Source organism: Manacus candei, unplaced genomic scaffold, assembly GCF_025592945.1.
Source record: "Manacus candei isolate 608988 ecotype Guabito, Panama unplaced genomic scaffold, ASM2559294v1 h1tg000016l, whole genome shotgun sequence".
NCBI classification, from domain to species: Eukaryota; Metazoa; Chordata; class Aves; order Passeriformes; family Pipridae; genus Manacus; species Manacus candei.
The window spans coordinates 1272989-1299846 of NW_026138064.1; the positions used below are offsets into that span (position 1 = coordinate 1272989).

The 26858-nt window shown below is 34.7% G+C and overlaps 1 protein-coding gene across 1 annotated transcript in view; it reads right to left on the reverse strand.

Annotated features, from left to right (window-relative positions):
• Positions 1-26858, reverse strand: part of ADGRV1 (adhesion G protein-coupled receptor V1) — a 274545-nt gene that overhangs the window by 187515 nt on the left and 60172 nt on the right. The window contains exons 31-50 of the mRNA XM_051782549.1: positions 25242-25418; positions 23364-23544; positions 22566-22768; positions 21796-21925; positions 20213-20293; positions 18947-19086; positions 17920-18529; positions 16767-16982; positions 15361-15576; positions 13376-13620; positions 13010-13191; positions 11457-12268; positions 9764-9973; positions 6898-7028; positions 6514-6613; positions 5315-5494; positions 3639-3802; positions 3029-3122; positions 2380-2409; positions 354-432 (exon numbers count right to left, since the gene is read on the reverse strand). Coding sequence (XP_051638509.1) covers positions 354-432; positions 2380-2409; positions 3029-3122; positions 3639-3802; positions 5315-5494; positions 6514-6613; positions 6898-7028; positions 9764-9973; positions 11457-12268; positions 13010-13191; positions 13376-13620; positions 15361-15576; positions 16767-16982; positions 17920-18529; positions 18947-19086; positions 20213-20293; positions 21796-21925; positions 22566-22768; positions 23364-23544; positions 25242-25418 — 4181 coding nt within the window. The remainder of the gene's footprint in view (positions 1-353; positions 433-2379; positions 2410-3028; positions 3123-3638; positions 3803-5314; positions 5495-6513; positions 6614-6897; positions 7029-9763; positions 9974-11456; positions 12269-13009; positions 13192-13375; positions 13621-15360; positions 15577-16766; positions 16983-17919; positions 18530-18946; positions 19087-20212; positions 20294-21795; positions 21926-22565; positions 22769-23363; positions 23545-25241; positions 25419-26858) is intronic.

Below are 26858 nucleotides of genomic sequence, written 5' to 3' on the forward strand. Positions count from 1 at the left end.
GAAATCAGATTAAAAAGATCTGGGAGATGCCAGTGTGTATGTTTACATGGATGCAGAGGCTGGAGCAAAGGATGGAGGCTGCAGGAGGGATGGAAGTTCACAATACAAAAGGACAGCAGCGAAAATAACTACATGGTAGCATAAGATTTCTGAGTAAACATAACGTAAATGCTAGTTTCCAGTATGAGAATTATCTTATACTTTCCAGTTCTACTGAACTGAATGATGTGTTGCCATCTCAAATATGGGACCCTATTGTTAATAGAAGTTCTACTGTTAACTGAAAATTAAAATTACTGAGCAACTCCAATCATTAACTGACACAGAGAGTTCTTCAAAGAGACAAGACTTACTTGGTACTTTCCCATTCAACTACTCCGCTTACTCCATCATTAGCATCAATAATAATTTGTGAAGTTAAACCTTCCACATCTAAAATGGAAAACAGAAGGACAAATATGAAGAACAATGAAGTCCATTTTCATTATTTTCAAGCATAACAGAAGAATTTCTTTATTTCTCTACTAATTTTGTACAAGAAATACATAATTTTCCATTTCTAAAATATGGAGGAGAAAAAGGTCATGGGGAAGATAATTTGGAAAGCCTTAAAGAAAATCTGTTTTTACTACCTTACTATTAGAGCTGCAAGACAGTGCCTTGAATTACAACTGTTACATTTGATAATGTATAGAAAAAAAAGACTAAAGAAAATTTAGAAAAAAAACCCATAGCACAGAAAAATTAGAAAATGCCAAAAGCAAGATTTGTCAAGGAATCTCATTTCATCTTCATTATGTGTTTTTATTACGATGACATTTAATGTTCTGCAGACTGTGCCATTCTGAGTACAGAAGGGAAAATGAGTAAGAAAGAACAACAAATGATCCAGTATTTCATCTCCTGCTCATGTTTCAGTGCCTGATCATAAACCTTAATGACACACACCTCAGATTCTGCTACAAATATAGAATTATTAATTTCTTATAGGCAGCTTATGCACTGTAACATTCTATTACTTTATAAAAAAATATGTATCTTCACAGTAACCCTGAAAGATGATTGCATGTATTGCCCTGTGAAAATACTGAAAAATTGCTAGATGCCAGAAATGTCCACCACTTTCAGGGACCAGGACCTGACAGTCAGAACTTCATTTTTCTGAGAACATAATACCTTAATTTGTTCAAACAGCATCACATGATTACCTCAATTTACGTCAATTTACTTTTAATAAGACTTAAAAAGAAATGAAGAAAGAATCACGATTCCTACAAAACAAATTGACTCCACTGGATCTGTAGTAAATACACTATTTTTAGATCCATTTGAAGGATCTCTACTAAATCACATAAAACTAAATAAAAGGTCACTGCTACAAATTCAAACCTCACACTATGAGGTAATGATGAACATCATCAATAGCTGTAACACCTCTACATATCAGAAATGTTACTGAAGTTTAGATCTCCATAGAGAGTGCCAGCAAATATAGACCCTTTAGCTTCACTCCTAACCTGTGTTTTCCCTTGTGTTATAGTCCGATCAGTTCACCCAAGATCTGTAATACTTCACTTTCCACATCAGACCTCTTTCATGGCTGGTATGCTTCCCTTTCCCTGATGCCCCCCTGCCACTCTACTCCAGCTTAGAGTCCTTCTTCTATCCAATAAGTTTATTTGTTTTTCTTTCATCATTCCCCAGTGTTGAACATTTTCCCATTTCTTAATTCTTTGACTTTTGTATTAAGAGTGAGCAAGAGAAGCATGGTGAAGACATAGTTGTCTTTATGTTTACTGTTTCTGCTCCATATGTGTGAAGCCTCATATCAGAAACAGAGGTCACTTAAGTTCCATGTGTTTAACTGTACATCACAGACACCCCAGACCTACACTACATACTGCATCCACATGGCCATAACAGGAACAACATATACAATATAGTCCAGATGTGCAGAATTGATTGCACATGCCAGTATCATGTGCAGGACACCCATTTTTTAATATTAGACACCTAGGCTTATATTAAATATTTTCTGTGGGGTATGGCATTGCTGTATGTCCTAAACAAATGCCTTGCATCAACAAGGAGCTAAATCCTCAATTATGATAATTGATAATCCTCAATTATGACAAAGAAAATACACCAACAGAGAAAACAAGATTAGAAAATAGTCTGATAACAGAATTCATTGTGACATTTTATTATAAGGACAAGTTTTTGCCTTATGAATTAAAACTATTATCTGATCATCCTAACAGAACAATTTAGTTCAGAAAATCCTTTGTACTTTAATGTTACCCTTTTCATGTTTTGAATTTTAGGCTCGACTAGTCATAGCTCTGTGTCTACAAACCAGCAATCAGTCTCGCAAATTACCTTTCAGTCTGTAACGAGTTAACTCTGTCACTTCAACACGCATGCAAAGGAAAAGAGAAAAGAGTCATAGAAGATGTTAGAAATAATCAGCATAATTAGCCTCTAGTACCACAGGATAACCCAACTGCCTTTAAAGCCAATGGCAGCTCTGCTACCAAATTCAGAAGCAGAATGAAAATCTAATTAAGCAAACAATAAGTTCACTGGAAGAGGAGAAAAAATCATAGAATATAACTCCTAAAAGTAAATCTGATAAAGAGTAATAAAAAGCTGCTTTTGAAAGAGTGAGTACAGGAACCACATGAACGAATTTTTTTAGACATATTTGTTTCCATTATGTTCTTGGAAATTAAAATCACATTAACTGACTGCTAATGAAACTTCTGAGATAACAGTGCTCTCCACCTGCTAATTACTAACTAACTCCTCTGTGAAAATCGCCTTAGAGTTTTTACAGGGCTTTAAAAAGTAAGAAGTCGTGTAATACTGATTATATTTGATATTCTACAATGTTTCATGCAGAGTACCTGGTCACATATTAGCATAGTTGGCAAGTAAGTGGAATAATGAGAATATGCCAGAGTAATATAATATGATTGCAACTGATATAAAAATAAAGTTAAACATAATTCTGCATAAGTTGTTTTACCCAGCCTAGGTAGGGAAGAAGTTGAATGGTTCATAATAAGTTCCACTGAAGTCAAATTAACCAAGAAGAATTCTTGCACTTCTGGCACATCGTCCTACAAAACACAAATCCAGCACATCTTCTTTTCATTTTCTCTAAGAAACTGTAACAGAAGTTGCCAAAAAGCAACACACTAGAAGTCTCTTACATTATGGCAACATTTTCCTGCAACATTTTCATATAAAATGTATTATCTTGAATGAATTATGAAGTAAGACATTTTATTTCATGGAAACAACTGTGTTGACACTGAACTAGACATGTGAATAAACTTCTGCCCAATTTTAAAGGCATAAATTCCAACCATTGATAAGGTAACAGCCTGTAACAAGCAATGAATTACACTGGTCTGAATATCAGATAATAAAGTCTTAATGAGAGAGCTTAATTTCATTTAACTATAGGTAGTACTGTTCTCTGTTATTATTTATCCTTATGTGAAATTACCATTAAGACACAGGCTTTCTAAATTACAATAAAATCTATAGCTTCAAGTAATACATAGGTTGCAAGCTTCAGGTTCCACAATTTTCTCTTTTCTGTGTACAGAGTGAGAGGGTATAGAATTTACCTCCAGAATAGTAACACTTATGACAGCTGATGTTTCTCCTTCTTCCAAAATCAGTGAGTCAGAAACAGCTACATAATCAGCTCCTGGTTCAGCCAAGGTCCCCTCTGTCTGATTACTTAAGGTGACCAATCCTGGAACTGTGGCATATGTAACATTGATAGCACCTGTTTAAAATATGACCAAAAAAACCAACTGTTCTCAATTCTTACACAATGCTTACCAGAACAGACAAAGAAAGGAAATCAAATGCTCCTTGACAAAATGAAAAACCTAACTGCAAACCAGAAGGATTAAAAGAGTAATCTGGAGCCAACAGAATTTTGTTATTGCTTTTAACACGCTTTCAGTCCAGCCTTTGATGATTTGTCCAACAACACAGGACTTGGAAAGCATTAGGATCAAATGTATTCAGGCATTTGAGGCACTGGGGACTGAAAATATTACATTACTGAAGTACTACCTGCTACTTCTAATGTATTATTAATATCAGGTTCGGTGCCAAGGGAAGTAGAACGTTTCAGGAACAACCGGTATCTAAGAAAGGCTCTAAAGGCAGTGCTAAATCTAGTTTCCTTCCCAAAAAGACTAACAAAGACTCCAGTAAAGAATAAAAACTAGGGAGCACACTGATAAATTTTACTAAGGGGAAAAGTTAGACATAATTTATTTTTTTAATAAAAAAGCCACGTCTCACTAATCTGTCAGAGTAAGTTAAGTTGCAAATTTAAAGAAAGTGATCCTGGAGATAAAATGACAGATGAAATTCAAAGCTAGTCTTTATGAAATATAACAAAAGGTATAAAAGAATCTTAGTATTAACAAATAATGATAAACTTTAATTAAGAGATTTTACATTTACCAGACATACTTAGAAAAAAGTATTAATTTCCTGAGTAGTGTTTGAAAGTTAATTTAGATATTGATTGATATAAAAAAAGAAATGGGAAAACACAGAAATACCATTAAAATGCCTCTACAAATCTGTGGCGTGTCCAGATCTTGAATATTTGTTTTAACTGGTCACTTCAAAACAGATAACAGAAACTAGAAGAGATTACCAAAGATGTCTAAATATACTCTAAAAATGTAATTAGAAAATGATTACACATTATCTCCTAATGCAACTTAAAATCCTCAAGCAACTAAGTAAATATTTCTGCACACAGCACATCACTGAATTCTGGAAGTTAGTACCACTCAATTTGATTTTAAAAGGAAAAATTGAATTAAAAAAGAATACAGAATTCTCAGAGGAGAACTGAATTCAGTGGTATGAATGAAACTTTTTCCATGGGACATTCCTAAGCTGTCAACTTCTGCAAGTTTAGAGGCAAAGATGTGGGAATGATCATTTCATTCAAGCTCCTTTTCTCATGCTTTTTATTTCTTCCGGACAGAGTCACGCTTCAAGACAGATTTGTCAGACATAAAGATACAATCCTAATAGCCAATTAGCTGTGTTATATGCCACAACAGACCCCTTGATGTGAAATTGAGGGCTAAGGCTCCACTTTTAGCTAAAACTTAGTTTCCAAGTCTGCACTAAGGACCTAGAAGTTCTGAAAATATCAACTGTACCCAAGATTTTCTAAATTTCCAGCTTCCCTGTCATAGCTTTCATTTGTCTAATAATTTCAAAAACAAAACTCAACTTCTCTTGGAGTTGTTATACAAACCTAGAGATCCAAATTCTCTGTTAATAAAAAGTTGAACTGTTTTGTTTTCCTCTGGAAGTAAAACTACCCTGGATGGAGAAGCAAAATTCAATACTCCATGTGGTTCATCACTAGCTTCTACTGTCAGAACAGCTTCATATCCCTGACTATCCAAAATGGCAGCACCTGAAGAAGAAACTCCTGCAAAAGAATCAACGGACTACAATTAATACAGCATTATGCAAGTAAAGTTTTGTCTTATATTACTGCTACTATTACATCCAAATGACAGCTAGTAACAGTGTAAATGACATCAAGCCAAACACGACTGCTGACTGAAGTTTACAGCTGGTAAACTTCATGGAATGTATACATAATTACATTCTATAACAAATAAAAGAATATTCAATCACAAGAATTGTATGCACACAAAGTATAGAGTTACAAAACTGTATTAAGAAATGAGAAAAAGGGCCAGTGCTAAATATCAACTTTCCTAAATTAATTCTATTGTAAATCGAAAGAGAAAGTTTTCCTAGGTATTCATTCCACAAGTTAAAATTATATTCAACTTCTCAGTCATTCCATTAAGAAATTACTAACAGTGTTACCTCGATGAGTAGTCACATTAATTGATACTTATCCTGAAGGATTACTACAATAAACAAATTATTAATGCAAGTTGGCAAGGTACCTAGCAGCAACACAACCTATGTCACGTTAGTTTGGTTTTTAGATATTAATTCCAGTTTAACAAAGGGTATTTCAGAAGGGATGCAGTTTCATGCTTTTCTTGTTATAATTTGAATGGAAGAATAAAATATGCTGACATCCTGGAATTCAGAGACAGATCAGAAAGATAGCTTAACATGAAAAGATTGTTTTCAAAGATAAAAATATCCACTTATTTCATGGCACTTGTATCCAGAACGTATTAGTATGCTCAAGTTTATATTCAGTTAAAGGTAAGCAAATAAGCACTGAATTAAACAGTCAGTTAAGGAAAAATGCAAAGACACCGTGGGATTTATATATATATATATACACACATATACAAAGAAGTTTCAAGGATGTTTCAATAAAATGTGAACAAAATTTGCACAGTTTACAACATTTGCAGTATGCTTAACCCTATGCTTCCAAAATTGATTAATACATAGGAAAATATTACACTACTAAATGGCAATTTTATGATATAGCAGGCTGTAGTTGTGCATTACCTTCTGTTTTGATGTTGTACAAGATGATGCGGTATTCTTCTTTTTCTTCAGGAATATAGTCATCCAGCAAGTGAATATACAATGTTGTATTCAATGTCCCCTATTTATTTTGTTGATAAAATGGTTAGTCATTAGTTTATAGAGTACAAGTGATACCACAGTATCATATGTATTTTGAACAATACTTTTAAGAAATGTAAACTTAAAGTATCTAAAACTATAAACTCCCTGCAGTTTAGAACTCCTGGAGTAAAGGGGTGAGTAAATAACCACATAAAGAAAAAAAGAAAGAAAAAAAGTGTGCTAAAAAAGCACACTTGTTTCCTCAGCTCACTTCAAATTACAATATTCTCTCGTAGCCACTAGATTTGCTTATGGACTTACCTCAGGAAAAAAGAGTATTCCAGAATAGTTTTCAAAATTTTGTTTTACATTATGTCCAACTATCTTCCATTCAACAGTAACATTTCCCAGTCCTGGGGCAGTTCGTACAATATGAAATGGTAGTTGTTCTCCTAGGAACAAATTATAAGATATAATATTTTGAGTTTCCTCTCCTACAATTCAACAATTAAAATGAGAAGTCAAAAACATGCATAAGAGTTAAAATATTTTTTCCTGAAAGACCTTAATATTTTTAATAGTGAGCTTCACAGTAGTTATATAACACATTCATTTTTAACATTGAAACAAAACCCCCACAAACCTAAACTCTTTCTTCCTGGGTTTCTCTGGTTTTAGTTCACTCTTGGAAAAAACTGTCTCTTTTTGGTTCACCCTTGGAAAGAACTACCAAAATACAAGGAACCTGGTACAAATGAGTAAGTGCCATCAAAACATGCACAAAAAGAAGAGCAGTATTGGTCTGTGAACTACGCAACAGAGTAAATGCTGTATACTCAGCTATAACACAGTTTTCTACTACAACTAACGGGCAAGGAATATACATGTTCCTAACGTCTGCAGTGTCTTTTGTTTTTACACAGTGCAATCAGAAAAATGCTTGTAATTACCTGCAAGTTCCATTTATATGAGTTTGAACTTAAAAATGTTATCAGTGTTAGAAAAGATCCAGAAAAAAAAATCCAAAATTTGAAAGTATTTAAAAGCAAAAAATTAATGTTTCATAATTTGTAATGTATATTGTATAATAATTTATTATAATTTCTGGAATAATCAGTATCAAATGACAATGTGCATCTATAAGTAATTACAGTACTTTTTCCACAGGTAGTAATTTACTCACATATGTTTCTTGGTCAGATTTACTGAAATCTTTGCTATTCCTATCCAGTAAGAAATAATAATACAAGTACTAATCAGATTTTGAAGATTGAGTGTTATTAAGTTAATTTCACTATTTTAAGTTTTTTAATATTCCACCATTTTAAATATTTCTTTAGATATCTGCATTTATCAATGAAGAAGGAGGAGATCTCCATCAATCCTCCTCTTGTTCCCCATTTCAAGCTACTGCACTGTGTTTTCACCTAGTACAGTCATAGCCACACATCTGTTGCAAGCTCTGCCTGTACTAAAATGCTACCATTGCCCTCAATAAGGTGATAAAAAATATGTACACCTTGAAAAGAATACTGATTTGCTTGACAGAAACTTTCAATAATAAATATAAAAGGTAACAATATTTGAATTTATGTCTGTTAACTTTTGCTTTCATAACAAAAAAGATTGTTACCAAAAATTAAATAAAAGCACTGAAATTATATAAGGGCCTTAGGTAACTAGTTTGGTTGTTCTTTGGTGCTATAATGCAATGCACTATTTTTCCACAAGCTGAAGAAATCAAGTAATTTCCACACTACAGCACTTCAGCTTCAAATAGCCAGCATTTGCTAGCATGCTATGAATAATATTTAACCAGTTGAAAGTATCCCAGGTCATTGTAACCTTTGGGAATGAGATGGTTTTTAGTAATTCCTTGTGCTCATTAACAGTGGCTCTTACCCTGCCAGACTGCAGCTGGCTTGGCAGGCAAATCAGGACCACTAATGTGGAGGAATAAAAAACGGGTACAGACTAGCAGAGAATTAATACAAACCATATCTAAATAAAACCTAAAATGCTACGGTGTCGTGGTTTAAGTAGGTTTTGTATTTTATTCCTTTTTTCCAACATTTTTGGTAGGGGTTGGGGGAAAGATGCCGCCTGGAAGGAACCAGAACTTTCTCCATCTTCGACCATGTTTTCAGTCGGACAGGCAGTGGGCAGACTAGAGGTGATCTCTGTTGTTGGTTTGAACTGTTCTGTTTGTTGCTATAGTTCTGGTCAATAAATTGTTATTTTTCATTTATATCTCTTCATATTTTGTCTCTCTGTATTGGTGAAAGGGTGGCCATTCACTGGAGTCTCCACCCCAGCATTACTCTTAAACTAAGACACATCTTTTCATTTCAGGAAAAAAAACAGACCATGTTCTCTAGAGACAGAATTTTTCTTCCAACAGAAAATACAATGCACACATTCCTGGACAGCAAATTTCTGTTATGTTTAGTTTCCCTGCCCATCAGTTTACACGCCAGAAAAATGTGAGACTTCAATACACTGAGGCTGGCGAAAGCAATCATTTTGAGTACTACTACTACTACCCTACACAGAACTGTACAAAGCCTTAGGTCAAACATGCAATATGCTCTCTCAAAGCACTAGTAGACACTAGATATCCAATTAATATTGTTCTTTCTCAAAAGCCATGACATCAAGATTGCCACATTGCCACATGAGATACAATAAAAAAGCATAAAGAGAAATTTTAAAACAGTGGGTTATTGAGTCAGAAAGATAGAAGATTTGATCCTAATCTTTCTGTGGGAATATTTTCTAGATGATTTAATATTAAATCAGTGATAGATGATATTTGCTTCAGACTACTAATTGGTATGTAGATGGAAATTTCTGGAATACAGTATAAATGAATAAGACAAGAAATGCTAAAAGGAGCTTAGAAATGCTATGCCAATAGAAGCAAGGCCTAATCTTCAGAAAAACAGGAAAGAACAGATGATGATATATAAAATGTTTTTGGAAATGGTGTATTCATCCTTTTCATAGATTTCATGTAAGTGTAATGCTTGCAAGAGCTAAAAATCCAAAGAAATGTATGCCAAATATGTGGTTATTCTCTGCTTGCTGGCATGCTCTGAACAGTGATACAATCTCTGAGTCATTATCAACAGAAAACACAGAGATGGAAGTTCATGCTAAAACAGTGTGGTCAACACACAGGACCCACCTTCACAACCAATAACAGACCTTCCAGCTGTCTGGAAGCTAATGATTCCTGCCACGTTGTCACTTGCCAGGATAATCAGTGTGACAGTGTCGAAACTGGGAAGAATCCTACTTCCTCCTTCAGTATGGACCAGGCTGATTATGATGCTTTCATTATCCTCTGGCTCTGGATCATCTAAAATGGTCAATGTGACCATCTTTTTTGTTTCACCTACAAGGAGAAGAACGTATGCATACTTATGTGTTCACATGAAAATCATCTTTTAAAAAGATTTACCTCTACCGGTAAATATTCGAATAGTATAAGAAAGGATATGGAAAATATTTATTTACCTGTCTAGAAGTTACTGAATGTCATTATGAAGATTTATTTGATTACTGATGAAAAGATATATTAGGCAATGCAATTAACAAACTATTAAATATACTATGTAGAAATTAACAATGTAGGCATAATTTATGAATGTAAAGAATTCTTTATTTGCTTTATAAGTTCTCTGGATTTCATATTTAAATTAGAAAATGGGAATATAATGCTTGTAAAAAAAAACTACCAAGTGCATAAATTCTCTGATGAACGTTATCCACATGTATGTACATTCAATTTGAATACATTTACTGGACCGGAGAATGCACTAAAGTGGGCTGTCACTGTGTTAATTATCTGTATGGTGGAATATCAAAGAATGGTAATGTAAATAGGAAACACATTCAATTACATATTTATGTATAATCATACATATGTATGATTCCATGGCTAGGCTTCACGAACGAAGATTTGGGAAGGCTCTATCCACATTTGCTACAGGCACGCTGGTGGCTTATGAGGCCAATACGTGACAGACATATCCGATTACATAAGGTACAGCAGAAAGACTCCTTAGATGGTGTATTCTGCAATACACGGTTCTTTCTGCGTTGCCTTTTTTCCTCGAGAGTGATCCTACGTGTGTATTATGATTACATATCACACATATAATCCATTATAATTTGCAACACAATCCTATTACTCAGTGTGTCTACATAACCCATTCTCATGACTATATCAGTTTACAAGATGTGTATATTTTTTGCTATATTGTCTTTCAAAGTATTTTGAAAATAGATTTACTGAACTTATAAACACTAATGTAATTACATGTCAGCTTCAGAATCACTCTTGGCAACCCCTCATTTGAGTTCAGATGATTTAGCAAGCTAAATGCACACTAGAATCTTTACTATACTCCTGTCAATTGTTTTCTAAACAACTGTTCAATCATCTCAGACTTTAAAAATTTAAAATACATTGGTCATGTTGCATGGTGCTTAAGTAATGCCTGCCACAGAATTGTTCATCCTCTTCGCAGTTTTTTTTAAATATCCTGTTACATTATGTTACAAAATCAACATAATATTGGAATAAAAAAAGATGTATCATTAAAAATTACTGACTGAAGATTGCCAAAAGCCCAGTAAGGTCCAATTCTCATTTTCATTATCCTTGATATAGCAACTACTTCCAGCAACATTATTCCTTATTTATTTAGTAAAAATGTAATGTCTATAATACACACTGCAATATTTCTTTTAAAATACTGAAATATTTATACTTTTCATCTTTTTTCCCTTTTAGTTTGTGTGTGCGTTTGTTAGGTTCTTTCTGTTTTTCTTTGGTTTGATACAACAGAAGCTAGTGCAAAACCTTGCCTCACCTTCAGCAAACACCAGAATCTCACCAACACCCACAAAATCCAAGTCTGGGGTAGCAGTTCCACCAACAACACGCCATTCCACTGTCACCTGTCCCAGGCTGCCTTCTGTCCTGTGTATCATTAGCTGCACCTCAGTCTGAGGGCGTTCTTCTACTTCAATATACAGACCTTTCTCCGTTGCATTGGGGCTTACACTGTAGATCTTAAACACTCCAAAGGCATCCCCGTTCATCATTATGATAACAGTGGAAGTATTTGGCTGTCCTACAGTTGGTTGATTTTTTAAGCTGGTTGAGATGTTCATCAGTTGAACTTCCAAAAGAGATATAGTGAATTTTTCATCCAGCTCCGGCAGGTTGTCAGGGAGTATGGTAACTGTGAGGTTTGCAAACTCTTCCCCTTCCTGCATGATGGCCCATTGTCTTATGACAGATTCATAATCACTACCAGCAATGGCCTGTGTGCTAAACAGAGTGGATGCACTGCTGATGTTTTTCTTGTAGGTCCATAATCCTGAAGTGTTAGTTAATGAGCTGATCTCTGCTGTCAGCCAAAGGCAGAGAGGAATCTCAGAGGCACTGGAAAATGTAAAGGCTGAACATGCTTGTTCTTTTAGGCACTGAGTTGCACAGGCATACAGTGGGTCACTTGCTGCTGACACGTTCGCTCTGGTCTTGGATGGCTGGTCAGGAATTCCTTGTACAGGAGACTCATAATAGGCCAGGATATCCTCACCTTGCTCAATGGCAAGAGCTAAGACGTCAGTCTCAGAAGTGCTGTAAAATATCTGCAGCTGACCAAACCTTCCCCCACTAAAAGACATTAAAATAAAAATGTTATATTAGCTGGTGAAGCATGTCTAATGTTCTGTATATTGCTCGGTTAAGAATAAAAGTGAACAAAACCAATGGACCCTTTCTGAATTGCTGAAAAGTTAAATTAAAGTGGATTCCCTTGAAGCTAGTAGCAGAATAACTGGTAAATAACATTTTTTTTGGAGAGTAAGTTTGATTATTTATAGCTTGAGTAGCAGTTGATTAAAAGTGCATGTTTGCAAACATTTGTTTTGAGGAATTAACTTAGTCTTCTTAGGATTGGCAAAGAAGAAAAAGCCTGTGCTGTCCCATTGTCATCATTCCTCCTAAGTGTCCTCGGGACGTATCACATGAAAAAAGCCTGTTCCCCTTTTCTTGTGTTCCACCACACAAAGGTTGACACCCTTTGTCCTCCAATTGACATCACAGAAACAGGCTGCTTTACAGCTTTAAATGGTTTGATAATTAAACAGGCAAAATGAAACTTCAAGTATACTGTGTACACTGGTTTACACTACAAATGTGTATTACATTTAAATACTTTATGCAGATTTCCAATAAGCAGACATCTAGTTCAAAATCAATGTATGTGACATAAAAATTAATTGAGCTGGCAGATCAAGAAATTGCTGCAAACACTTATACAAGAGCATGACATTTGAAATTATACCAAAAAATAAAAACTGGGAAAAATAAGAAAAAAATAAGAGATACAAAACCAGTAACCATTATACAAACCTTCTCCTGACTGTTATATTTGCAAGCAAATTTCTTTCTAGTGGTTCCTGAATTCGATATGAGGATTGATGAAAGAAAACTGTGCCGTAAGGATTATCATTGGCAGGAATCACAATACGTGCCATGCTATCTAACCCGATAGCACCACCACTGGAGGCCTGAGTTAATTCTACATGGACAATCTCAAAAAGAAAAAAAAGAAAAATAAATAATGCAGCTGAGCAGTTTTTGCTATTTCTAAAAATAATCACAAGAAAAGTAAAATCTGAGCTTCTTGCAAGAATATTCCTTGTTTTGATTTGCACACATTTCTTAAACAAGTTAAAGCTCTAATACTATTCAAGAAAGACAGAACACTTTACTTACTTCCTCTAATTCCGGAACATCATCAGCCAAGATCTCCAACAGCAACATCTGAATGGCTTCCCCAGGGGTAAAAGTAATATTACCCTTGGCAAACTGCAAGTCCTCACCAGCAGGATGCCCATTAATGGTAGCAGCCCAATGAACAGTAACATTACCCAGTGTCCCAGCATTGCGGATTACTGGCAGATTTAGGGTTACTGATCCAAATTCAGGCTCCTCCACAATGAATTTGGTATTCTGAAAAACTGAAGTATGCCACAGAGAGATGTGAGTGCATTAACAATGAAATTGAAAGTAAATATATCAGTTCCTTAAGTACTTGGTTTTATTTCACTTGACTGCATTTACTTGCACAGGTAAATCACTTTTAATCAGGTTTAAATTTAAAAGCAAACTTTCAATATTCATATTTTCATCTGCAGAGAAAATTATCATGAAAATTAAACCTTCATCCAAAAAGTCTGTTCCAACACAATAATTGTTTGAGTATAACAATAAATGTTCTAAGGTCTTAGAATATAATTTCGTAGTTATTCCCAGCAAGGACACTCCTTACGAGCTTTCATTTCACTTACTGAAGAAATAAAACAATTTAACATGGAATATATTAAGTAGATGTCACAGAATCACACAATCACAGACTGGGTCAGATTGTAAAGGACCACAGTGGGTCATCTGGTCCATCATCCCTGCTCAAGCAGGGTCCTCCTAGAGCACATGGCACAGTATTGCATCCAGACAGTTCTTGGATGTCCCCAGTGAGGGAAACTCCACAACATCTCTGGGCAATCTGTTCCAGTGTGTGGTTACTGCACAGTAAAGAAATTCTTCCTCATGTTCAGGTGGAACTTCCTGTGCATTAGCTTCTGTCCATTGCTTCTTGTCCTGTTGCTTGGCACCACTGGGAAGAGCTTGGTTCCATCAAGAAAAGGCTGGTTCCATCCTCTTGACACCCTCCCTTCAGATACTTATAGACATTGACAAGTTCCCTCTCAATTCAAATCTCAGCCTTTCCTCGTAAGAGATGTTCCAGTCTCTTAATCATTTCTACAGCCCTCTGCTGTATTGCTCTAGGAGCTCCATGTCTCACTTGTATTGAGGAGCCCAGAGCTGGACACGGCACTCCAGATGTGATCTCAGTAGGGCTGAGTAGAAGCACGGGATCACCTCCCTCAACCTGCTGGCAATGCTACTCCTAATGTACTCAAAGTCTTCCTTGTATTAAACTTTTAGTTTTTAGGAATTAAGTTAATTAATTTTCCACCTGGAATTATTTATTTTTTCCTTCTACTAGAACAAGAACTAAGTAGAGTACTGAAGGGAGAAAAGACTGAGCCAAAGGAAAAGGCAGAGAAAAATATACTATACACCAAACAACAAACAAAAAAGAGAGATTTCTACAGTAATGATTAAATTTTTGACATCACCAAAACTCTTCTCAAAACCTGTGTAATGAAACTTATTTTGGAAAGTATACACAGTTCTTTTCATTAACAACAGGCAGAAGTAAAACCAAAGTACTTGACAGAAAATAAGAGAATGTAATTTAATTTCTCTTTATATTTTTCAATTTCAGTTTTTTCCCAGCATTTTTGAAATTTGTTTTAGCTGATTATTTAGTAAAACAAAGATATCAAAGTATTTAAGCAGCAGGTATTAGAATGCAGATTTTAGCTTAAACATATCACAGAAATGTAACACTTTGAACACATAAAAAATAAAAAAGTACACTAAAATCCCTTTATCTCCATTAGAAGATTCCAAAATCTTGCCATATCAACTGACAAAATAATACTTTTTTTGTCATACTAAAGCATCATTACTTCCTAATTACATGTTTTAATTTAGTTTATCCTATCTTTTCCTTTACTGTCTTCATCCAGACTTCCCCTTCCAAATATTTTTATTCAGTTACCCATTAACACCTCAACCACAAACCCACAGTAAAAATGTTAACAGAAGAAAGAAAATATGCATTCATTTACCAAAGGATCCAAATGGGTCATCAGAAGCCTCAATAGTTATGACTGCCCTCGTCAAAGATCCAAGCAAGGCTCCTCCTGTTGTTTGGTTCAGCAGCTGAACATAAAATGATTCCTCAACTTCAGGATAGATATCATTAATTATATAAATTGGCACAGCTTTACTTGTTTCCCCTTCTAGTAAGACAACATCTGATGAAGCTACACTGTAGTCCTCACCTAGATTTGTAGATGAAAAAACCCAAAACATTAAAAACCACATAATATCAATGCATTATGGTTAGGTGTAGTGAACATCATCAGTAATACCCATTTTCTCTTTTTATACATGCATTTCTCTGTGTTTTTATGATTTTTTTCTTTATTTTTAGACCCAGACAACACAAGTCTTCCCTTTTTTTTTTTTTTTTTTAATTTTCCATTGCCTTTTAGATACCTGGATAGATGATGAAAATAAAACTTGGTTTGACCAAAACAGAGTTTGCACTGTTAGACCAAGAGGTAGTTACAAAAGGTCCATTATTGTCTCTTGTTAACAACGTCACACTACCAAGATGTTTCTGTCTTTGATTTATAATTGCTCTCTGGCTTTCCAAGAGATAAAAGTGAACAGAAGCATCTTTGTCAAAGTAGATTTCAGTAAAGGGCACATTTTGCGTGTCGACGTCACTTTAGGCAAATTTGTCTCTAAGACTGTCTAGATGAACAACTGCAATACACAAGATCACAGCTCCACTTCAGAAACTAATAGAAAGTATTCTTTGACATAAATCAAACTACACAATTTATAATCATCTGTTACATAAAAACGAAAATGTCAGTTTTTGGAGCATGTATCACCTGCCTATTCAATTTTGGACATAACTAAAATACCGTGCATTTGATTTATAACTGTCTAAGTAATTTTAACCCTGCAGTCTTCCTAAGTTTTCTCCTTTCTTTATGTACCTTTTCTACAGCTGGGACCAACTGGAGAAGTCTACCTTCCATTTGTTTATCTGCATTCCCATTTGTTTTACATCTGCATCCCTAGCTCTCGCTTTCTCCCCAGTAAGCTCACCTAAACAATGCATAGTGGGTTTAAATATGTACACAGGGCTAAATAGGAGCTATACTACTATAGTATTTTTTTTTTTAAGTGGTGGTGGGCTACTAGGTAAACAAACATGCCTTCCCTCATTTATCTTTTAGATTCTCCACTGATGATGTCTCAGAGTTTTCTAAAAGCCAAAGCATGAACATTCTTATAGGGTTTGGACTCATATTTGTTAATCAGAGTCAGTCGATATCTTACTACTTAATTTTTCATATTTGTTATATAATAAGAGCATTCAATACACAGTTGTTTGCTTTGACTGTTCTTTCAACTTTAACACAGATTGCATACTTCTGATATTCTTCTTTCTTACCAGCTGTTGCAGTTATTGGCATAGCTTTAAATTTCACAGAAACATCTGAAAATATTCCCCCAGTTCTGGTCACATTAATGATTGGTCCAACATAATTTTCAGCAACTCGCACAGTTGGAGCTGAAAGCTGAAGTGTTCCAAAAGCATCATCATTGGCATTGATAATCACATGAGCTATTGTCTCACCCACTGATCCAAGTCGAGGAGAATTTATTACTGAAATATAAAGAAAACCTAGTGAGGGGGTGCCTGCTATCCTTGTTATCCATGGCTATAGAGACCACAGACACACACGTGAGTTTAGTGGTTAGCTGTCACCAGTTTTCACCAAAATTTTCTTTTCTAGAATTGGATAAAGTATAACTACATCAACATATTTTTGGTGTTTGAATTACATTCTGGTAGAAAGACATCATTTTTTATAACATTATTCTACATCCTCTGGAGCATATAAACCATAATTTTTTTAAAAAAGATGAGGTACTATGAATTTATTTTTTTATTTATTTGTCTATAAGGCCAGTAGTAAGCTCAATACAGTTCAGAAGAATTCCATTTTTACTCTTGCTATGATGAAGTGTAAATAAGATTGCAACTCCAAGTGGAATTATATTTGAAATTTCTCTTAACATTAAGATTAATCTGGGGGCAAGGGGAGTAATTAAATATGCCAAGAAGCTTTGAAGCATGAATCAGGGTGTAATTTACCTGAATTTATCTGAATGGAAGATGAAGTAAAAGTTGTCTATACCAAAAAAGCAGCACGTGTGTAATTCTACACCACTTTTTTTTATAAGATTTTTTTGTGTTTCAATAAGCAACACTAGTTTAGTTACTTCCTAATTGAACTTTACAGAAACAACACTAGATGAGCAGCACAAAAAAGTACGGTAACAGACTTGGCCTGAAAGACCTTGGATAAGACAATGCAAAAGGGACAAAGAAATGCTCATCCAATTGTAATAAAATACTGTGCCAAAGGAAATAAATGCTAACAGGGCACAAGTCAGGTAACTCTCAAATACCTTAACCACACAGAATTTGGCAGAGGTATAGAGTTCCTCATCTAACTTGCTACATTTAACATTTATCCTGTTAAATATTAAAAACTAACTCTTAAATATAAATTGCAGGTTTTATGTAAGACACTTACTTGTCCGATCCTGTACTTTCTTGACCAAAACAACACCGCTTAACTCCACAAAAACAGATTCTGACCTCTCAGGATCATCATCATCCAAAATAGGCAAGGATATTGTGGCCTCACTTTCATTGGTTGCGAAGACCACATAACCTCTAATGGGTATATAGTCTTTTCCTTCTATTGCTCTGACAACATCAGGTGGAAGAAAAAGTGACTTTTCATCATTGCCAATAGTTCTGTACATCACCATCACTGTACCGAGGAGGCCTCCACGCCTTATTATTGTCAGAGAGATATTTTTTGTTTCTTCCTCAACTTTTATTGGTCTGTTTTGCTCAGAAAAGATGAAGACTCCATATGGATCATCATTAGCTAAAATAGTTAATGTTGCATTAGTATGATTTCCAAGACGACCACTGGAGACATTGATGATCAAAACCGAAAACACCTCATCCAGTTCAGGAACTTCATCAGGAGAAATGTGTACTGTAATATTTGTTCTCACTTGGCCAACATCAAATGTTACATTCCCATCTGTAGAGATCAGGTCTCCAATAAGATCACAGACTATGATCCAATGCAACACCACCTCCGATAAGGCCCCGTGAGTTCTCACAACCTAAGAGAAGAATATAAAGATCTGCATATTTTCATACTTTGAGAAAGAAAAATACAAAAGTGTAAAATACAATAAGCAAAGACAATAACAAGATGAGTTGAAGATAAATCTGTTTTAAAAATCTGAAGTTTTTATTATCTCAGCTTTGCTACATTTTTTTTATCATCAACAGCTATTTTAAGATAGTAGTAATTCAACTATAAACAAGGAAAAGCATTTTAAATCTGTAGATATTACTACTATTTTAGCTTTAAGCTGAACGATATGTCTTAGCAAACTCTGCATGAACTGGAAAAACAGATGTGCATAACAAAGTTGTTACAAACCTCACAGACTTATGACAAAAATATTACAGAGCATCAGTAACAACAGATAGAAGAGTACTGTACCACAGTATGAGACTGAAAGCTTTCTAACCTGCAACACAACATTGCTTTCTCCATCTTCGGGCTCAGTTCCATTCACCCAGAGTGACTCAGCACTGAACTCAAATACACCATGAGCATCATCAGAAGCCTCAATGGTCACAAGGATGTAGGATGCAATTCCCAAGCTAGCTGTTAAGTGCAATTTCCCAAAAGGGTTATTTTTTCCTAGTATATTTTCTTACATGAAAGAAAACAGCTAAAGAAATAAATGCATGATAACTCTCCATATGGAAAAGGAACTGACTTCCAGTAATGCAGTCCTGGAACTATGCAACAAAAAAATTATTATTTTAAGAGAAGGATAGAAATAAAATTACAGGTTGAATGAACAAAAATGGAGAAGAATTTAGGATGGTGGGGAGCTATACAGTAAACCATAGTGTAAGCAGAAAGATGAGATGAATGCAGGTCTCATCCTAACATAATCTGGAATGGAAAACAAAGAGAAATAAAAGCCTTGGCACAACCAAACAAACAGGAAGTGCTAAAAAATGGCTAAACTACAGGTTTATCATCAAATTCAAACTAAAATACTTTGTATTTACAATTTAAAATCAGGCTGTCACAGGGGAATAAATTACTCAATTTACATAATGGGTACTTATATAACATTTTCAGCTCTGTAGGATTTAATTTGAAGTCCTATAGGTAGAGGGTGTTCCCACAGATTTTATGTTATTTCTTCATCTAGGTTTTTTTTTTCAATCTTAAATTATCTTTGTTTTCTGTATGTCATGACATAAATAGAAACTTGAAGAAATTAAAGAGGAAAAATGAAAAACAATTGAACTATTTCTTTAAAATATCTAACACAACTTACTTTTCTGTCAGAGTATTTTTGCCAGGCAGGCATCAAAGTAATATAGAGAATGCATCAAGGAATTCAATCAGGTAATTTTAAAATTACTTTTAATTTAAAAAGTGCCTTTGCTTTTTGCTCCCCAGAAAATTTGACAATTTTCTACTTTAATTTTGCAAACTGAACTTTGGGAATTACCATACTGTGTTCTACAACAATGTATTTTTGATGATACAGAACCTGTTGTTCTCTGCTTTACAATAAACACTGACTGCTACTGAAATTACACCTAAATTAAAATTGAAAAGAATCTTTTTGACAAAACTTTACGATAAACCTAAACTAATTATCTCTAACTGCACATAAAGAAACACTATGACAAGTTGTAACAGCATTGTAATTTATAATGGATATTACAATTATAAATAAAAAATAGGATTAATGGAAAATGCTTACCATGTTGAGGGACAGATGAAAGGAAGAAATCCATGTTCCCATCACCACTACCACTTCCATCATTTCTAAAGAGCTCAGCAACTTTAAGGTGACAGACACACAGATATATACACATATATATATTTATAAATAAAGAGAAAGCAGAAAGTAATTTAAAGTAATTAAACATTTCTGGACAACACAAAAAGAGAGGGAAGTATTCTAGGCAAGTATTATTTCTGGACAAGAAAGTATACAGAATTTTGGATAAAAGTCAGAAAAAGTATTGAATATGCTACCTCTTATTTAATTTATGAAATTGGAAACAGCAGTGGGAGGTCAGAAGGAAAGAAAACCCATACAACTCTCTTTTCTCTTTCTTTTTTTTTTAAATTTCCTTCTGTGTCCCTTTCTTCTCACTCCTAAATAAAGCCCGTAATGGAGAAATCAGAAAGGGGGGGGAGGGGAAAGTGGGGCAGGGGGAGCAGTGGCTAAAGCCTGTCCAACTCTCTTATTCTAGTATTTTCTCACAAATCAAAAATATGTCAGGAAATTGAAAAAACCCAGCAGCTTAACTAATGAAGCCTTTACCCTAAGTTTTGTGGTTGCAATGGTGTTGGCAAGACCAAAAAGTGGGTTTGTGTCCAGAGGGTATCTGCCTAGTAAATTACAAAAGTTAGCTGTAAGTTTTCTGAACAAAAAAAAAAAAAATTCAAAGAGAAAAAGTTCATTTAACAAAACAACTACTTGACCAAAATATCTCACAAGCATGAAAGAGCTGAAGTTTTTTATCAAAAGAATCCCTACACAGCACAACAGTGCCACATGGCACCACATTCAAGTTAGTATGATCTAACTTTCCAGAAGGCATCACACTTACAATTCGGATTGCTTAGAAAAATAATATCAGTTAAAAAGTCACTTTATGGCTGTATTTCAAATCACTTCTTTTCCTCCAATCACCTTTGTAATCTCCCTTAAAAATCTTTTGCAATGGAAATAAATTCTGTAAGGTATAAATGACTTTATGTGGCAGGACCTCTGATTCTTGCCAACCCTTTTGAGACAAACATCTCACCGTAGGATTTACACTTAATGTTTCTCTTGTTCTTCCACAGAGCTACCAACTACCTCTCTAACTCAGCTAAACTCCCCAGGCATCAGAAACCCCACAATTTTCTAATGCTATAATCCAGTTAAACTAGTTATGAGCCAGTTTATTGCAATTCCTCCAATTTCACTCAAGTGGTAGATAAAAAGCTTTTAGCCTTAAACATCGATAAATTTTAAAAAAATTAAAATATTTTTACATTATTTTAATTCTCAGCACTAACCACGAAATTATGTAATTCAAAAAGCAGTCAATTGGCTTTGAATGATCTAATGCATGGTAATAATACACTGTTTGAGATCTGGTGGCTTACAGCAACGACTAACAAAATACCTGAAGAACAGTTCTTTCCTAAAAAAAAAATTACAGCTTTCTGGGAGATGTGGAGGTGTTTGTCTTTAGAAATAACATGGAAATAGTACACAAAGTTAGATTTTTATGGATGAGTAGAGATGAGGTAAATACAACCAATAGATTGACATATGTGCCTTACCTCCTCCCTCTGGGTTCAATAGCTCCACTTTAAAAGTTTTTTCTAGTTCAGGAATAGAATTATCAGTGATGTTAACAGTAATGTACTTGTATCTTTCTCCTGGTTGAAATTCCAGTGTGCCCAAAACAGCCTGCAACATGAAAGCTCTTCACATTTTTGTTCAAGTTAAATGTTTTTACCCAAAAGAAAAAAGAAATACAACCTTTATTCTTTTTGTCTTTATCAAAACAAAAGGTTTGATCTACTTTTCTTTACTTCAGCTCTGAAAATACCTACTGAATCTTTTTTATAAGAAAAAGTCATTTAAATTCACCATATTATGAACATCTGCATTCATCTACATTTTTCTGCATGAACAGCAGTTAGACAAGCAAACACAGACACATACAGGTTGTTTTGTTGAACATGTACAAATAGAATCTTCACCTGTACATGCACCTGTATGCTCATATAAAGTTTGATATCCTTAGCAACAATACGAAGTATCCATTCTTGCTGCATTGGCAATTCTCATAGGGAAGTCAAAATCAAAACCAGAGGCTTTTCCTAGGAAATACAACATGCTGTACAGAAAGGAGGCCAAAGGCATATAGTGACTCATATTTTTAAAGTGAGTACAACACATTCATTTATCACAACACCATATAAAATAAAGTGTTTCTGTTAAAAGAATCATAGCTGAGCTACAATACTTAAAATGAATGCTACCTTCAGGACAAATAGCTCTAATTAAATTCCTAAATAATTACACACATGTGCAATGGCCATACCTGATAATCTCTAGGACTGGAAGCTGTAAGCGGCACTGTCTTGTATTCCATGAGAACCGTTCCAAGAAGCCCTTGTGCACGAACTACCAAGAGTCTGATGCATCCAGCTTCTTCTTTAACAATAACATGGGGCACAGCAGAGGCTGGCAGAATCATTTCATCACCTGCCTGAGGAGGTGGCCCCACTGAGAACTGTAGTAGACCTGGCAGACAAAAAGTACAATTTATATGGCTTCTCCTACCAAATTTAAATTATGGTAATAAGTTGAAACAAAAATATATATAATGTCTATATTTAATGTTTATGAAATTTAAAAATAATTATTGATATGCCCTTCGGACGCTATTTCCAGGGATGTGCTATGTACCATTCCCTCTCTCACTGATATCCATATCAGTCTTAAAAAACCACATCACAATAATTAACTCAGCTTTTCCCAAAAGAGACCAAATATGTCATAGTATTGGGTAGTTATTGGTATATTAAGCATCCTGAAATGTCTCTCTCCATTAGGAATTCTCATTTCAGAAAAACCTGCCTAAGGTCAACTATATACAATCTTTATTTGGATCATCACCGTTTGGTCTGGGCAGTTTTGATGTCTTTTTTGTAATATTCTCAAGAATAAGTAACTCGGCTCTCAGTCTTGTATAAAAACTATGAATTAATCTCAAATTAGACAAAGCGGAACACTTGGCATTGCTTCCTCAACTAGCTAGGCTAGGTAAATTTTTACCTCTTGAGCTAGAACTACACATAAATCTGCAATAAGACTGTATCATCTTCGACATTGTTACCATATGGGTGGTCACTGGCTTTAATGCTGATGTCAGTAGTTTCCTTTTCTGGATCTATACTTGCTCCACTGGTAGGAGTTGAACCTAGTTTTCCATCTCCAGACACTGCAGAGACTAATGTCACACGGAAATATTCATTTAGCTCTGGAATGTCATCATCAATAATATGCAAATTTAGGACCTAGAGAAGGACCAAATCATGGAGAAATCAAACTGTGCAACATACATCACTTATGAATTTTATGACCCTGCTTAACTCATCAAATTCTTAGTCAATCAGCTGTATCTACTGTGAGTTCAGAAAGTAATGCAGACAACATCTGTGCATTCCATGTAATTTAAACTAGGTTCTAGGATAATATTTTAATTTTACAATACCCATTCAAAAACATCTTTACCATGCTTCCATAAATGGAAGACATATTGTCTTAAGTGCTTCTAGTTACACAAACACATAACCAAGCAAGAAACTATTTATATATCCACCTTAACATAATCATAGATATATTGAGTACATTGAAAATGAAATATCTGACAGATTTTAAAATCTTTAAGACTTTGTGCTTCAGAAGAGACATTACAGTGATTAATCCAACTTAGAGAGCAAGTGAAGTAAGCTTTTTATGTCACCTGACTTACAGATCATACGATCAAGTAACATAACCCACTCTGCACAGACTAATAGATTCGTCTCAGACAATTCCAGCTTTCTATATATTGTGATAAGATTTGACAAATACATAGAAGAAAATGTTTAAGTAGATGACCATATTTAGAGCTGTGGGAATAAGTAGCTTATAGGTATCAATGGAAAGTCTCTCAGGATATCTCACCTGACAAGTGACTGCTCCCAGTCTGTTTCTTAGGGCCAGGCCCATTAGCTCCTCTGTAGGTAGACAATTAAATACAGTGAAGCAAGAGGGTATACCAGCCCTCTTTTGCCACTATATAGAATATGGTAGGCCTCATCTATTCTACCAGACTGGAAAAGCTTGGGAAATTTTACTTTAAATGACTGTATGTAATGCAGTAATATGTTTAAATAGAGAATTAAAGCTGAATAAACAGTGACGTGAGCATACTATTTTCCAGTATCACAAGTTTTTGCCAAGTTCTTATCAGTTATATTATTTAATGCAATCCACAGTTCTAGTGGAGCCACTGGGAACCTTTCAAATGGTGTCAGTGGGTTTCAGTCAGTCCATACTTACTTCAGCAGAATGATAAAAGTGAAACTAAAGATAACATTTTCTACTAACGATCCACCCTGTGTTACAAACACTAACAGAAAACACACACTAACTTTCTACAGTATTGTGATCCCAGATCACTTCTTCAAATAAATGGGAAATTCCTGTGCTGTGGGTCAGGGTTGAATTCACAGAAACAGATTAATCTAAAGAGACAGAATGTCACAAACAGCAGTTGCAAGACACTTGATTGCAGCAGGGAACTTTACTGCTGTCTATTTTATTGACACAATGATAAAACTGAGCTTCAAAACTCAGATCAAAACCTGATCATATTCCAGTTTTGAAAGTCCCTGGATCATTCTTTTCAGCCCAGGACTACCTACACTTCAAGTGTAAGTATAGATACACATAAACTTAGTATATACATGTATGTAAAAGTATCTCATGTATTATGTCTGTTTAAGTATACATGTATGCACGGTAACACGTGAAGTGAGATGCAAACAGATCTATAGGCATTTATCCTATCACTCATTAGATGCCAAAGATAAAAAAACCCTCACAAAATCTAATAAAAGCCATGTGAAGGAAAGCCTTTAGCATGAAAACCAGTCAACCGTCCTTAGAAGGTGTTTTCCAGGTTTCCAAGGACAGTATGAATAGTTAATAGGAAGGTAGGGTTTACCTCTGATCTCTGCCAAGGAAGGAATGTGATAGTGCCACTGCTGTTAGAAAAATCGCTAACAGAGTAATTAATGCCAGCAGAATCAACCTGTGAGATAATGTAATTTATATACACATAGTCCAGGGCTCCCCTTGTACGCTCCACGACACAGGATATAGTGGAACCCTCACTGGCAGTCTGGAAGAAAGCAAAAAATTGAAGTGTTTGTTATGGTCAAAGCAAATCAAAGCAATAAATGTAAAACATGGAATTCTCTAATCCTAGTCAAATGTTCAGGATTTTTTTATTGCTGTCATGTTACTTTCAGCTCTTTTGGAGTGGTAGAAAGCTGATACTGAACTTGGTATTCAGAACAACCTTAATGGAATTTGCAACAGCCTCTAGTACCTCTCTGAGGTAAGCCAGTAACTGTACCTTGTTGTTTGTTTTGGAAACAATCTCTTCCCCCAACCTACATCCTGAAGACAGAACCAATATGTTTCAAGTGTACATGTCAAAAGCAGCTGAAACTATTTTTTATATTAATGTCAATTATTTCAATTTTATTAGCAACAATTTAAAGAAAGATTTGAATTCCCTCTTCCCCCAACTAAAAACACTCTGGAAAACAAAACAGATACGATAAAATTTCATCATTTAGGAAAAAATTTGAAAAACTTCTTGTGCTACAGTCCTCTTTACAATTCTGTCTTCATGGAGAACATCTCTCAGCAGCAACAATTTCACATATTTGGAACAGAGTAGGTATTGATATTGACCATGTATTTTAGAAAATTATGATCATCAAACAAAAGTAGAAAATAATTTTATTTGAAAATTGTCAGAAAGGCTAAACTTTTTTTAAGCATTAGACAAATTTCAGAGCTGCTGTATAACACAGTGCACATACTGAATATGCCTTCAACTGCTTAACAGACAGATATAGACATAAAGAAATTAAACCGCTGATGAAACGGTGCTGTGTATCTGCATCATTTCCGACAGCCCTCTGGTGAAATGGATGTAAGATAAAGGTGAAACAATTAACATGCCATATAAATTTTTAATTGTGCTGATTGACGATCTGTGGCATCACAGAATTATCAGTGGCATTTCAAACTGAAGGAATCTATTATCATAGCAGATGGTAGGCACCCAAACTGAAAACTAGTGTCACTCAGGCAAGATGGTTAATTTCAAACACACCATAAGCACTTCAGTTAGAAAGGATGTACTTCAAAGGTTGTAACAGCTCCCAAATTGGAAAGCATTATGAAATTTGTTTTCCAAAATAATCCATTAACAATAGAAACAGGCATTGTGTCTTTCTCTCTCATAATGATTAAAAAGTAAAAATTAATTATGGGTATTTCAATCCTCCCTCCAAAAGTAATAAATTCATATACTGCATATATGGTGGCCACCATCAAAGACAATTTAATTTTTAAAGAAAGTAACTCACAGCCAGTATCAACTGAACTAATATCAAATATAATCAATTAATATCTTACAAATTATGACAGCAAGTGATTGTGGAAAAATACAGCACATCTTGTCAGTGAATAACCTGCAGTAAAATTCTTTCAAGCACATCACATAACACAGAAAAAAATATAATAAAAAAATATTGGTAATAAT